This window comes from Megascapheus bottae, chromosome 15, assembly GCF_031878675.1.
Source record: "Megascapheus bottae isolate mThoBot1 chromosome 15, mThoBot2.hap1, whole genome shotgun sequence".
NCBI classification, from domain to species: Eukaryota; Metazoa; Chordata; class Mammalia; order Rodentia; family Geomyidae; genus Megascapheus; species Megascapheus bottae.
The window spans coordinates 21,307,861-21,320,734 of record NC_143523.1 but is presented as its reverse complement, the minus strand read 5'-3'; the positions used below and the strand labels follow the sequence as shown (position 1 = coordinate 21,320,734).

Sequence of the window (12,874 nt, the reverse complement as noted above, 5' to 3'; positions counted from 1 at the left end):
TCAGATCTCAGCCTCTTGAGTAGGGTGTGAACCACCCACGCACAGCTCTGTCCCTAGGCTCTATCATTGTGAGACACAGCTCACTTCCAGATTTTTTGGTAGTTTAGTGAAAATAAGAGTCTCACAGCCCAGTGTGCTGGTTCACACTTGTAATCCTAGCTACTCAGGAAGCTGAGATCTGAGGATCAAGGTTCAAAATCGGCCCTGGCTCAAAAAGACCTGACACTCTAGAAAACAGGAAGTAGGGCTGGGCTCAAGGGGTAGGGCGGTAGCCTTGAGCTGAAGAGCTCAGGGTCAGGCAGAGTTCAAGCCCCATGACCCACCAAAAAAAAAAAAGTCTCTTAGATTTTCCTGCCTAGGCTGGCTTCAAACTGTGATCCTCAGACCTCAGCTTACTGAGTAGCTAGGATTACAGGTGTGAGCCACAGTTACCTGGCTTCAGATATTTTTTCTGAAGAGAGGTAACTATGCTAGGGCCACAGAAAACACTGGATATAAATATGTATACATTCCAAAGAAAAGAGTAATTCATACCTTCAACTTTCTGGAAACTTGGTTTTTTTGTTTTGTTTTGTTTTTTTGCCAGTCCTAGGACTTGAACTCAGGGACTGAGCACTGTCGCTGGGCGTTCTCAAGACCAGAGCTCTACCACTTAAGCCACAGCATCACTTTCAACTTTTTCTATGTATATGGTACAGAGGAATTGAACCTGGGTATTCGTGCATGCTAGGCAAGCACTCTACCACAAGGTCAGACTCACAGCATCTGGAGAATTCTCTCCCTCTCCCTCCCCCCCCTCACACACACACTATGCTTGTGCTACTCACATCAAGAGAAAAATGAAACCACAATAATTAAAGTTCAATAGTTGTTAGGATATTTTTCCCTTTTGTATATTTTCAGGAAGAAAAGGAGGATTTACTATATCATCCCACTGAAAATAGAACACATAGGATGTAAAATTACAAAACTGAATACCTTAAGTCTTTAGATATAATTTAATTAAAAACGAAATCAAGCCAGTACTAGTGGATTATTCCTGTGATCCTAGCTACTCAGGAGGCTGAGATCTAAGGACTGTAGTTTAAAGCCAGCTAAGACAGAAAAGTCTATGAAATCTCTATCTCCTATTAACCACCAGAAAACTAGAAGTGTGCTGTGGCTCAAAGTGGTAAATTTAATGATGATGATGATGATGATGATGATGACGCAGCATTGCATAAAGAAAAGTTGCGTTGGGCAAGGTGGCTCACGTCTATAATCCTAGCTACTCAGGAAGCTGATATCAGAGGAATGCAGTTCAAAGCCAGCCTGGGCACTAAAAAGTCCATGAGACTCTTATCTCCAAATAATCATCAGAAAACCAGAAGTGGTGCTATGAGTCAAGGGGTAGGGTGGTAGCCTTGAGCTGAAGAGCTCAGGGATAGCACCCAGGCTCAGAGTTCAAGTCCCACACTGATCCCACACTGACAGAGAGAGAGAGAGAGAGAGAGAGAGAGAGAGAGAGAGAGAGAGAGAGAGAGAGAGAGAGAGAGAGAGAGAGAGAGAGAGAGAGAGATAGTTGCAAAGCACCATGGAAAGAATGTTCCATGCTGAGAGATCAGAGTCAGTCACTACACATGTTTTAGAATGAATTGCATCCCCTAACAATTCAGTTTTTGGCCAGTCTTGGAGCTTCAACTCAGGGCCAGAACCCTGTCCCTAAGCTTCTTTTGCTCAAGTCTAACACAATACCACTTGAGCCACAGTGCCAATTTTGGCTTTTTCTGATTATGCAATAACTGTGAGTAGTTAGATTGGCTTTTTTTTTTTTTTTTTTTTGGCCAATCCTGGTGCTTGAACTCAGCAGGGCCTGGGCACTGTTTTTGGGCTTTCTCAAGGCTAGTGCTCTTCCACTTGAGAGCCACAGCACCACTTCTGGCTTTTTCTGTGTATGTGGTACTGAGGAATAAAATCCAGGGCTTTTTTCATGCTAGGTAAGCACTGTACTACTAGGCTATGCTCCTGGCCCCAACTTACTGTTTTTTAATAGAGAAGAAAAGAAGGCATAAGTACTACTACCATCCTCCTTCTATTAGGTGATTGTTAAAAACTACAGGTAGGGAAACTAAAATGAACTTGTAATTTTACATAAGAATTGTTAGGAGATGGGGTGGAATTGTGGCCTAGTGGTAGAGTGCTTGCTTAGCATGCACGAAGAACTGGGTTCAATTCCTCGGTACCATATACATAGAAAAAAGCCAGAAGTGGTGCTGTGGCTCAAGTGGTAGAGCTCTAGCCTTTAGAAAGTCCAAGGACAGTGTCCAGGCCCTGAGTATAAGGCCTAGGACTGGCAAAAAAAAAAAAAAAAAAAAAAAAAAAAACTTGTACAAAACCAGGCATGTGCTGGCTTACATCTGTAATCCTACATACTCAGAAGGCTAAGATTTGAAGATCACTGCTTAAAGCCAGCCTGGAAGGGCAAGAAAGTCTGTGAGACTCCTATCTTCAATTAACTACCAGAAAATGAGTAATGGTGCTGTGGCTTTTAGTGGTAGAGCTCTAGCCTTGAGTAAAAAAGCTCAAGCCCAGCTCCCCAGCCCTGCGTTCAAGTCCCACAACCAAAACAAAACAAAAACTTGTATAAGTATATAGGATGGTGCACACGTGGAATCTCAACACTAGGTAGGTAAGAAGCCAGTTTGTGCTACACCGTGAAAGTCTCAAAACACAACAACAAATTCTGTACATATTATGCAGTATCATGAATCATACAATCAAAAGGTATAAACAATCTAAATGTCTATCAGCTGATGATTTATAATTGATGCAGTGCATTTGAAAGGGTAGATTAATAAGGACCCACAGCCCCTGGACAGCATCTTGACCTGGCAAGTGGAAAACAGACATAGAAGAGATAGCACTAATTCAAAAGAAGTTTCAAGGAGGAAACACTACAGACATCCTGCCTCAATCTTTCCTTAGCTTCTTTTAATTGCTGAAGTTCCAAGAGCCTTCTCATAATAGAAAAACCTTCACTTGAAATAACAACCAATCAGGATACAACCAATAAAAAAAAAGATCACCTTCCAAATACTTAGTAACACCTAAGTAACTAAATAACAAGGATAACCAATTACAGCACAGACCAGGGTATTAAACACACACACACACACACACACACACACACACACACACACACACACACACACACACTCAACCACCTGGTAACAGAGTAGCAAAGGCCTTTGACCACAAGACATTTCTCTTCCACCACCTGGTAACAGAGTAGCAAAGGCCTTTGACCAAGATATTTCTCCAGGTATTAAACACACACACACACACATCTCCAGGTATTAAACACACACACACACACACACACACACATCTCCAGGTATTAAACACACACACACACACACACACACACACACACACACCCTCTGGACTCAACCACCTGGTAACAGAGTAGCAAAGGCCTTTGACCAAGATATTTCTCTTCTGCACAAAAGCTTAAAGACAGTGCCCACCCAGGTCCTCAGTTTAAGCTCCAAGGTCAGTGTGTGCATACACACACACAAAGTCACTAAATAAAGTTCTTTGAGGGCCGGGAGTTTGGCCTAGTGGTTAAAGTGCTTGCCTAGCACGCATGAAGACCTGGGTTCGATTCCTTGGTACCACATACATAGAAAAAAGCCAGAAGTTGTGCTGAGGCTCAAGGGGTAGAGCTCTAGCCTTGAGAAAGTCCAAGGATAGTGCTCAGGCCCTGAGCTCAAGCCCAGGACTGGCAAAAAAAAATAAAATAAAGTTCTTTGAACTTACCCTTCATTAACTGTGGACTTCACTCTTTGAATTCCTGGGACAAGAACCCAAGAAGGCAATGGCAGGAGTGTGAAACTACAACACTGCCTGCTGTTGAGCTGCACCCCTAGCAGGCCTTGTCTGCTGCTGAGCTCAGTATTAGTAGGTGTTGCCTGCTGCTGAGTACCAAAGCCATCAGGCATTGTCAACAGCTGAATTGTATCACTAGCAGGCATCCCTAGAGATGTCCACTGGGGACTGAGCCAGAAAGGCTGTGACTTGAATGAGCACTGCCCACCAGGAACACTAGAAGAAATCTGTATCACATCCATATAATAAGATAACACTCAGACGAAAAACAACAAAAACAGCGACACAGATCATCTCTAAAAACATGCTAACTAAAAGAGGATAGTCACAGAATGCCATATATTATATGATTTCATGTATATTATTTCAAAAACAAATGAGGGCTAGACGCGGTGGTTTACACCTGTAATCCTAGCTACTCGGGAGGCTGAGATCTGAGGATCAAGATTCAAAGCCAGCCCGGGCACAAAAGGACCTAAGACTGACTCTTCTCTCCAAATAAACTGTAGAAAAGGGTAGGGTAGAAGCCTTGAGCTAAAGAGCTCAGGGGAAATGCCCAAGACCAGGGTAGGGCGGTGGTCTTGAGCTGAAGGGCTCAGGGATAGCACCCAGGCCTAGTTCATCTGGGCCCGTGACCCACAAAAAAAAAAAAAAAAAATGAGGACGAATGATCAAATAAATTAAGGAAGTGATATATAAGCAGTTAATGAATTAAAGGAGAATACAAACTGAATAATTTACATCAACACCTGAATAAAGAAGACAAGGTAAGATATGAAAATGAAATTCAATAAAGAGCTAGGCACCAGTGGTTCATGCCTGTGATCCTAAGCTATCAGGAGGCTGAGGTCTGAGGATCATAATTCAAAGCCAGCCTAGGCAGAAAAATGCCTGTGAGGAAGTGGTGCTGTGGCTCAAGTGGTAAAGCACTAGCTTTGAGCTGAAGAGCTCAGGGACAGCACCCAGGCCCAGAGTTCAAAGTGGTAGAGTGTCAGTTGTGAGCAAAAGGACTCAAGGACATCGCCCAGGTCTTGAGTTCAAGCCCCATGACAACTGACAAACAGAAACCTGTAAATGAAGAGCTCAACATCCCCCCCCCAAAAAAAAAATTCAATTAGGCTGGGTGCCAGTGGCCCACTCCTGTGATCCTACCTACTAAGGAGGCTAAAAACAGAGAATCACAATTCAAAGCTGCCAGGAAGAGACTGACTCTTAGCTCCTGTAAACCAACACAAAAGGTCAGATCCCGAGTTCAAGCAGAAGGAAGGAAAGAATGGAGGGAGGGAGGGAGGGAGGGAGGGAGGGAGGGAGGGAAAGTCCCAAGAAGCAGTAAATGTAATCATTTTACCCATATATATGTTACGTTATATGAGGTTATGTATGTGTGTGTACAGGTTGTGTGTGTGTCTGTGTGTATAAAATGGTTTTTTCAGTTTAATAAATCTCTACTTTATCTCTAGTTCCTAGTACTTTATTTTCAACTTGTTCTGTGAGCCACTGGCACCCAGCAAGGCATTTCTTTTTTTAATGAATGAAGTGATTTACTATTTCTTCATTAGACCATCTAGATTTCGCCTAAAATATCTTTACACAGGCCCTCTTAATCTTCTTGATTAGGGCTCTGATTTCAATAATCTGTACTTATTTTCTATTTCCTACCCAAAAGTTTTGGACTATCTGACTTAATAGGCTTCTTAAACTAAGCATGTAATCTCTCAGGAGGCAAAGGAGAAAAATGATAAATTCAGGGCAACCTGGTCTAGATAGTGAGACCATGCGTCAAAACAAAATATGGGCTGGGCTTAGTAGTAGAGTGCTTGCCTAGCATGCATGAAGTTCTGGGTTCAGTTCCTTAGTACCACATAGATAGAAAATGCCAGAAGTGGCTCAGTGGCTGAAGTGGTAGAGTGCTAGCCTTAAGCAAAAGAAGCTCAAGGAGAGTGTCCAGATTCTAAGTTCAAGACCCATGACAGAAAGGAAGGGAGGGAAGGAGGGAAAGAAAAAAGAAGTGTCCATGTTTCCTGTAAGAGCAAATTTAAGAAGAGTTTCTTCCATCCACAGACCATTTCTCCTTTAACACAAATCTTGTGGCAGCAATAGGTATGGAAGCAAGAATCAAAGAGTATATCTAGAGTGGAAATTAATTGATTACTTCTAACTGCTCTCTTGTGTGTGGGAGGGGGGAGAGGGGGATTATGAGGGTTGAACTTGGCCTGGGCGCTGTCCCGAAGCTCTTCAGCTCAAGGCTATCACCCTACCCTTGAGCCAAGCCCCACTTCCCCTTTTCTTGAGGTTAACTGGAGGTTAACTGGAGGTTAACTCGGGTCCTTTTGTGCCTGGGCTGGCTTTGAACCTTGATCCTCAGATCTCAGCCTCCTGAGTAGCTAAGATTACAGGAGAGAGCCACCGCACCCTGCTTACTTGTAACTGTTTTAAACAAGATTTCCTTGCTTTTTCTTTTTATTTTTTTTAATAAGCAGCATCCTTCATCATTGCTTTACCCATATCATTCATATATAGATTCAATTTTTTTTTCTGACCCACATTCTGGTTCTGAGCAGTCTTTCCACACTGCATATTTCTTTATATTTCACCAGGAGAATTATATACTTACCTGCAATGGTAGAAATTCATTTTGTTAATTCATTTTGAGAAATTCATTTCTCATTACACTGTATAGTACTGAAAAGCTGAACATAATGAGTAGTGAGAGCAGGAACCTGGCCTGATGCCCAGCTGGGAGCAGATAAGTTCACCTAAAAAGGACTTGATGCTCCAAAGACCAAATACTGAAAGGGGAGCTGGGAAGTTGGGGAAGGAAGATCTGGAAACATGCCCATGAAATGTAATAAATAAAGCAAATTTAATTGGAGGATGAGACCTTCTGCCTAGCCTCTGTCAATTTTGATGCCTCATTATATTCTCCATCTCTAACTACAGCATATTCAAGTGGAACAGGTGGAAAAAAAGCACCTCAGAAAGCAAAGCAATACAAAAACTTGGAGGATGAAGAAATAGGGGAAAGGGAGGAAGAGTACAGTACATTTACCATAAGCCAGGATCACTGGTTAGAAATGTGAGGGTTGCGTGAACAGATAGGTATTTTACTTATATAGTTTTTAATACACATTATTATCATTTTATCCTACCTTCAAGTGTTTCCTAGTATCCACATAGTCCTCATCAATTTTTCTACTCTGACCCTCCCTCCATATAACCTATGTTCTAACTACCCAAGATTTTTTTTTTTCCTTTTTGTCAGTCATGGAGTTTGAACTCATGGCCTGGGAGCTGTTCCTGCACTCTTTTTGCTCAAGGCTAGTGCTCTGCCACTTTAGCTACTGAGCCACTTTTCTGTTTATGCAGTACTGGGGAATCAAACCAGGGTTTCATGCATGCTAGGCAAGGACTCTACCACTAAGCCACATTCCCAGCCAATTCCACCACTTTTTTTTTTTTTTAATTTTTGCCAGTTCTGGGGCTTGAACTCAGGGCCTGAGCATTGTCCTTGGACTTTCTCAAGGCTAGGGCTCTAACACATGAGTCACAGCACCATTTCCAGCCTTTTCTGTATATGTGGTACCAAGGAATCAAACCCTGGTCTTAGTGCATGCTAAGCTAAGCAAACACTATACCACTAGGTCCAACTCACGGCCCCCTGCCCCCACTTTGTGTGTGTGTGTGTGTGTGTGTGTGTGTGTGTGTGTGTGTGTGTGTGACAACGGGGACATGGGGCTTGAACTCTGGGCCTGGATGCAGTCCCTAAGCTCTTCAGCTCATGGCTACTGCCCTACCTCTGGGCCTGGGCATTGTCCCCAAGTTCTACAGTTCAAGACTACAACATTCCCCACTTCCAGTTTTCTGGTGATTAACTGGAGATAAGAGTCTCACTGACTTTGGTGCCCAGACTAGCTTTGAACCATGATCCTCAGATCTCAGCCTCCTGAATAGCTAGGATTATAGGTGTGAGCTATCGCACCGAGCCTTGCCACCACTTTTTTATACAGAAAACGCCAAGGCTTCTTCATGACAGGTCAGACACATCCTTCTCAATATCTTGTCTGATGTTCCATCAACATACTCTATACAAAATCTTCCCTTTGTTGTTTATTACCAAAGTATGAGGAGTACAATTTCTGAAGTAGGACAGAAATGAATTAGAATCTTGGTTATTCAACCAACTGGTACCAACTGTGGTACCAGTATCCAATATGGCCCCGACAATCCTAACCTCTTGGTACTTAACACCCTTTGTCTCAGCCTGTTTTGTTTTTCCACATAGAATACCCCTGACTAGGCTGGGAGCAGTGGCTCACGCCTATAATCCTAGCTACTCAAGAGGCTGAGATGTGAGGATGAAGTTCAAAGCCAGCATGGGCATTAAACACTTAAAAATTCGTATCTCCAATTTTTAATCACTAGCAAAGGGGAAGTGGGGCTGTGGCTCAAGGGATAGGGCAGTGGCCTTGAGCTAAAGAGCTCAAGGAAAGACCCTAGGCCCAGAGTTCAAGCCCCATGACCCAGAAAAAAAAATACCACTGACTAAAAAGATTTAAAGGAAGAATTTGTTTCTCACAGCTCTAGAATTTGGGAAGCCCAAAATCAAGGAACTAGCATCTATCAAGGGTCTTCTATGCATCACCCTATAGTGGAAGGTAGAAAGACCAAGAGCATGTGGGCACTCAAGATACACATGCACATACAATAGAAAGAAGACGGTGATGTGAGAATAAAGGGAAGGCACAAGTGACTGAACTGACTAGCTCTAGTTCTAGTCCTTTTATAATCAGCACTGATACATTCATGGAGGGTGGAGCCCTCACAATCTAACATTCTCCATTAGGACACAACTTGAATTGGGTTTTTGTTTTTGTTTCTTTTTGTTGTTGGTGGGGGGGGGGGAGGCTTGAACACTGGGCCCAGGCACTGTCCCTGAGCTCTCCAGCTAAAGGTTATTGCTACCACTCTGAGACACAGTTCCATTTCTGGTTTTCAGGTGCTTTTTTGGAGATAAGAGTCACAGACTTTCATATGCAGGCTGGATTTTTTTTTTTTTGGCGGGTCATGGAGCTTGAACTTGGCATGGGCGCTGTCCTTGAGCGCTTCAGCTCAAGGCTACCACCCTACCCCAGGTCCTGGACACTGTTCCTGAGCTCTTCAGCTCAAGGCTACCGTCCTAGCCTTGAGCCAAGCCCCACTTCCATTTTCTGGAGGTTAATTGGAGGTAAGAGTCTCAGGTCTTTTGTGCCCAGGCTGGAGTTGAACCTTGATCCTCAGATCTCAGCCTCCTGAGTAGCTAGGATTATAGGCGTGAGCCACCAGCACGGCTTTTAAGATTCTTAAGATGCCTAAATCCTCAACTAACACTTTGACTATAAGCCAGGGATAGTGGTACACGCTTTTAATGTTAGCATTCAGGAGACTAAGGCAGAAGGATCATGAGTTTGAGGCTATCCTCTCTACCTAGTGGTAGAGAACAAGCACTCTACCACTAGGCCAAACTCCCAGCCCACAACATTTTTAAACCTACAACATAAGGTAATAGTAAAGTTGACAATAAAACATAATTCCTAAAGAACTGAGGTTCTGAGGATCCATTTAAAATAACCAGAAAATTCATATGTTTCATTGATCTTTCAACCAAAAATAAGGATCAGATTTACTTCTAAACATCAAAAAAAAAAAACCCTCAGAAAACTTTAATCTACTTATCCAAAACTAAAATTTACACTATTTTTCTAAATCTAGAAAGTAAAGACTATATAGTCTATATAATATAGATTATAACCAATCAGGAAAACGTAGAAGTCCACTCATGTAAGTCCATTATATCTCCCTAAATCTCAGGCCTGACACTGGAATAATACACCTAGCAAGCTTTCTGTGAACCAAAATGCTTTCTTGCCCAAAGAGTGGAGGCACCAATTCTTTTGTCAGATTTAACATATATTTTTATTTCATTTATTTTTACTTATTTATTTTTTTTACTAGTCCTGGGCCTTGAACTTATGGCCTGAGCACTGTCCTTGGGCTTTCACAAGGCTAGAGCTCTACCTCAGCACCACTTCCAGCTTTTTCTCTATGTACATGGTACCAAAGAATTGAACTCGGGTCTTCATGCATGCTAGGCAAGCACTCTACCACTAAGCCACACTCCTGGCCCCTCCTTTCCTTATTTTCTTTTCTTTTCTTTTCTTTTTTTTTTTGCCAGTCCTGGGCTTGAGCTCAGGGCCTGAGCACTGTCCTTGGACTTTCTCAAGGCTAGAGCTCTACCACTTGAGCCTCAGCACCACTTCTGGCTTTTTTCTATGTATGTGGTACCGAGGAATCGAACCTGGGTCTTCATGCATGCTAGGCAAGCACTTTAACCACTAGACCAAACTCCCGGCCCCTATTTTCTTTCTTTCTTTTTTTGGTCAGTCATGGGGCATAACTCTGTGCCTTGGTGCTGTCCCTGAGCTCTTCAACTTAAGGCTAACACTCTACCACTTGAGCCACAGGGCCACTTTCTATTTTCTGGTGGTTAATCAGAAATTAGAGTCTCACAGACTTTTATGCCCCGGATGGTTCTAAACTGCGATCCTCAGCTCTCAGCCTCTAAGTAGCTAGGATTACAGGTGTGAGTCAGTTGCGCCCAGCTTTCTTACTTTTTCGGGGGGGGGGGGGGTGGGTCATAGGGCTTGAACTCTGCCTGGGCGCTGTCCCTGACATCTTCAGTTCAAGGCTACTGCCCTACCCTTAAGCCAAGCCCTACTTCCCCTTTTCTAGAAGTTAAATGGAGATAAGAGTCTCAGGTCCTTTTGTGCCCAGTCTGGCTTTGAACCTTGATCCTCAGATCTCAGCCTCCTGAGTAGCCAGGATTACTGGTGTGAGCCACCGCACCTGGCTAGTTTTCTTAATTTTGTGGCATATACAATGAATTCTTTATTGCATTCTCCTCCCTTTTCCCCCTTCATTCATCTACCTCTGTCCTTTGACCCAATACCACTCTTGTCTGTTAAAAGACTAATTTTTTATAAAAATATGATTTGATTCTAATTGCTTTCATTGTAAAGAATTGCAATGAAAAACCAGATCTCCTTAGAAAGCAGAAATCTTCCAGCCAAGATACTGGAGACATAATTTGCTTAGTTAGCACGGCTCTATCTAGGCTATCAGGAAAATTGCCAGCTAAGAATGTACCATAAGTTCTCTGTCTCTGTCTCTGTCTCTGTCTCTGTCTCTCTCTTTCTCTCTCTCCCTCTCTCTTTGTGGTTCATGGGGTTTGAACTCAGCTGTCCCTGAGCTCTTCAGCTCAAGGCTACTGCCCTATCCTTGAGTCAAGCCCCACTTCCCATTTTCTAGAGGTTAATTGGAGATAGCACCCGGACCTTGAGTTCAAGCCCCAGTGCTGGCACAAAAAAGAAGAAAAAGGTGGGGGGAGGGGGAGAGAATAACAAATATATGCCCAAAAGTCAAACTTTAGAACAGATATACAAAATGTTCCCTTCTTCAGATACAAAGATGTTTTTCTTGGACAGGAGTTTGGCCGAGTGGTAAGAGTGTTTGCCTAGCATGCACAAAGACCTGGATTTGATTCCTTGGTATTACATACATAGATAAAGCTAGAAGTGGTGCTGTGGCTCAAGTGGAAGATCTCTAGTCTTGAAAAAGCCCAAGGACAGTGCTCAGGCCCTGAGTTCAAGCCCCAGGACTGGCAAACAAAAAGTTTTTCTTGAAATAAAGTATATACAAATTAAAATTTTTCTATTACTTGATTCTTCAAAATACATTTTCACATACTAAACAGTAACAAATCATGGTACTTACACATAGAGATCCATAGGAAACTCTTTCATCATGTGTGTTACAATAAACTCCACCATCAGGTCTAGAAAGAGAAAGGAAAGACATTAGAATGAAATTCATTCTTTGCCTTTGATTTGGGGGGAAAAAAACGTTTCTTAAAACTGTACACTTTGGGCCAGGAGTTTGGCCTAGTGGTAGAGTGCTTGCCTAGCATGCATGAAGACCCAGGTTCGATTCCTTGGTACCACATACCTAGAAAAAGCCAGAAGTGGTGCTGAGGCTCAAGTGGTAGAGCTCTAGCCTTGAGAAAAATCCAAGGACAGTGCTCAGGCCCTGAGCTTAAGCCCAGGACTGGCAAAAACAAACAAACAAACAAAAAAAAACTGTACACTTTGTACTGGGCTGACTACATATACCTGTATTAAACAAGCACTTACTTTGTGCACAATACTGTTTTCGTTGTTGGTCTGGGGTTTGAATTCAAGGCCTGGGCACTATCCCTGAATTTCTTTCACTTTTTATTTTTTGCTCAAGGCGAACACTCTACCACTCTGAGCTCCAAATCCAGTTTTTAGGTGGTAATTGGAGATGAGCGTCTCAGGGCCTTTCCTGCCCAGTCTGGCTTCCAATCCTAATCCTCAGATCTTAACTTTTTGAATAGCTAGGATTACAGATATGAGCCACCAGTACCTGGCCTTATAAAATATTTCTTGCTACACTTTTCACCACTTGCCACTTGGAAATTAATAAGTACTTAACTCTCCTACTTCCATAAGACCTGCCAATAACCAGATATAAGAGAAATTTCATTGTACAAGTATTTCATACCAGTAATGCACTAATGTATAATGCCAGAGGGAAATCATATTCTGAGACTAGAGCAATGAGACAAGCAGAAAAGAAATTATGGATCACACCCATGTAACCAGAGACCCAGCTATAAAAGCTATGTCAATCTATCCCATTTCACTATCATGCTGTTTGACAGATACTGATTGAAATGGTCCACAGGGCTTTGAGTCAATAGAGGTTTATTATACAGTCTTAATTACTGTTTTTAAAATCAAGTATACTTGGGGACTAGGGTTGAATATCCAAGTGAAAATGGGATTAAGAGTTCCAGCTAATTCTAATGGAAATGTTGAGTTCTAAACAGACATAGTATTCAAAATACAGTCCCTGCCTGCCAGCTTTGTTAGCCCCATCTCAGCTTCATTCA

The 12,874-nt window shown here is 42.6% G+C and overlaps 1 protein-coding gene across 4 annotated transcripts in view; it reads right to left on the bottom strand.

Annotated features, from left to right (window-relative positions):
* Armh3 (armadillo like helical domain containing 3) overlaps nt 1-12,874 on the bottom strand; it is a 179,015-nt gene that overhangs the window by 98,625 nt on the left and 67,516 nt on the right. For all 4 annotated transcript variants that reach the window (XM_090346028.1, XM_090346029.1, XM_090346030.1 and 1 more), the window contains one exon: nt 11,677-11,737. In XM_090346028.1, coding sequence (XP_090202154.1) covers nt 11,677-11,737 — 61 coding nt within the window. The remainder of the gene's footprint in view (nt 1-11,676; nt 11,738-12,874) is intronic.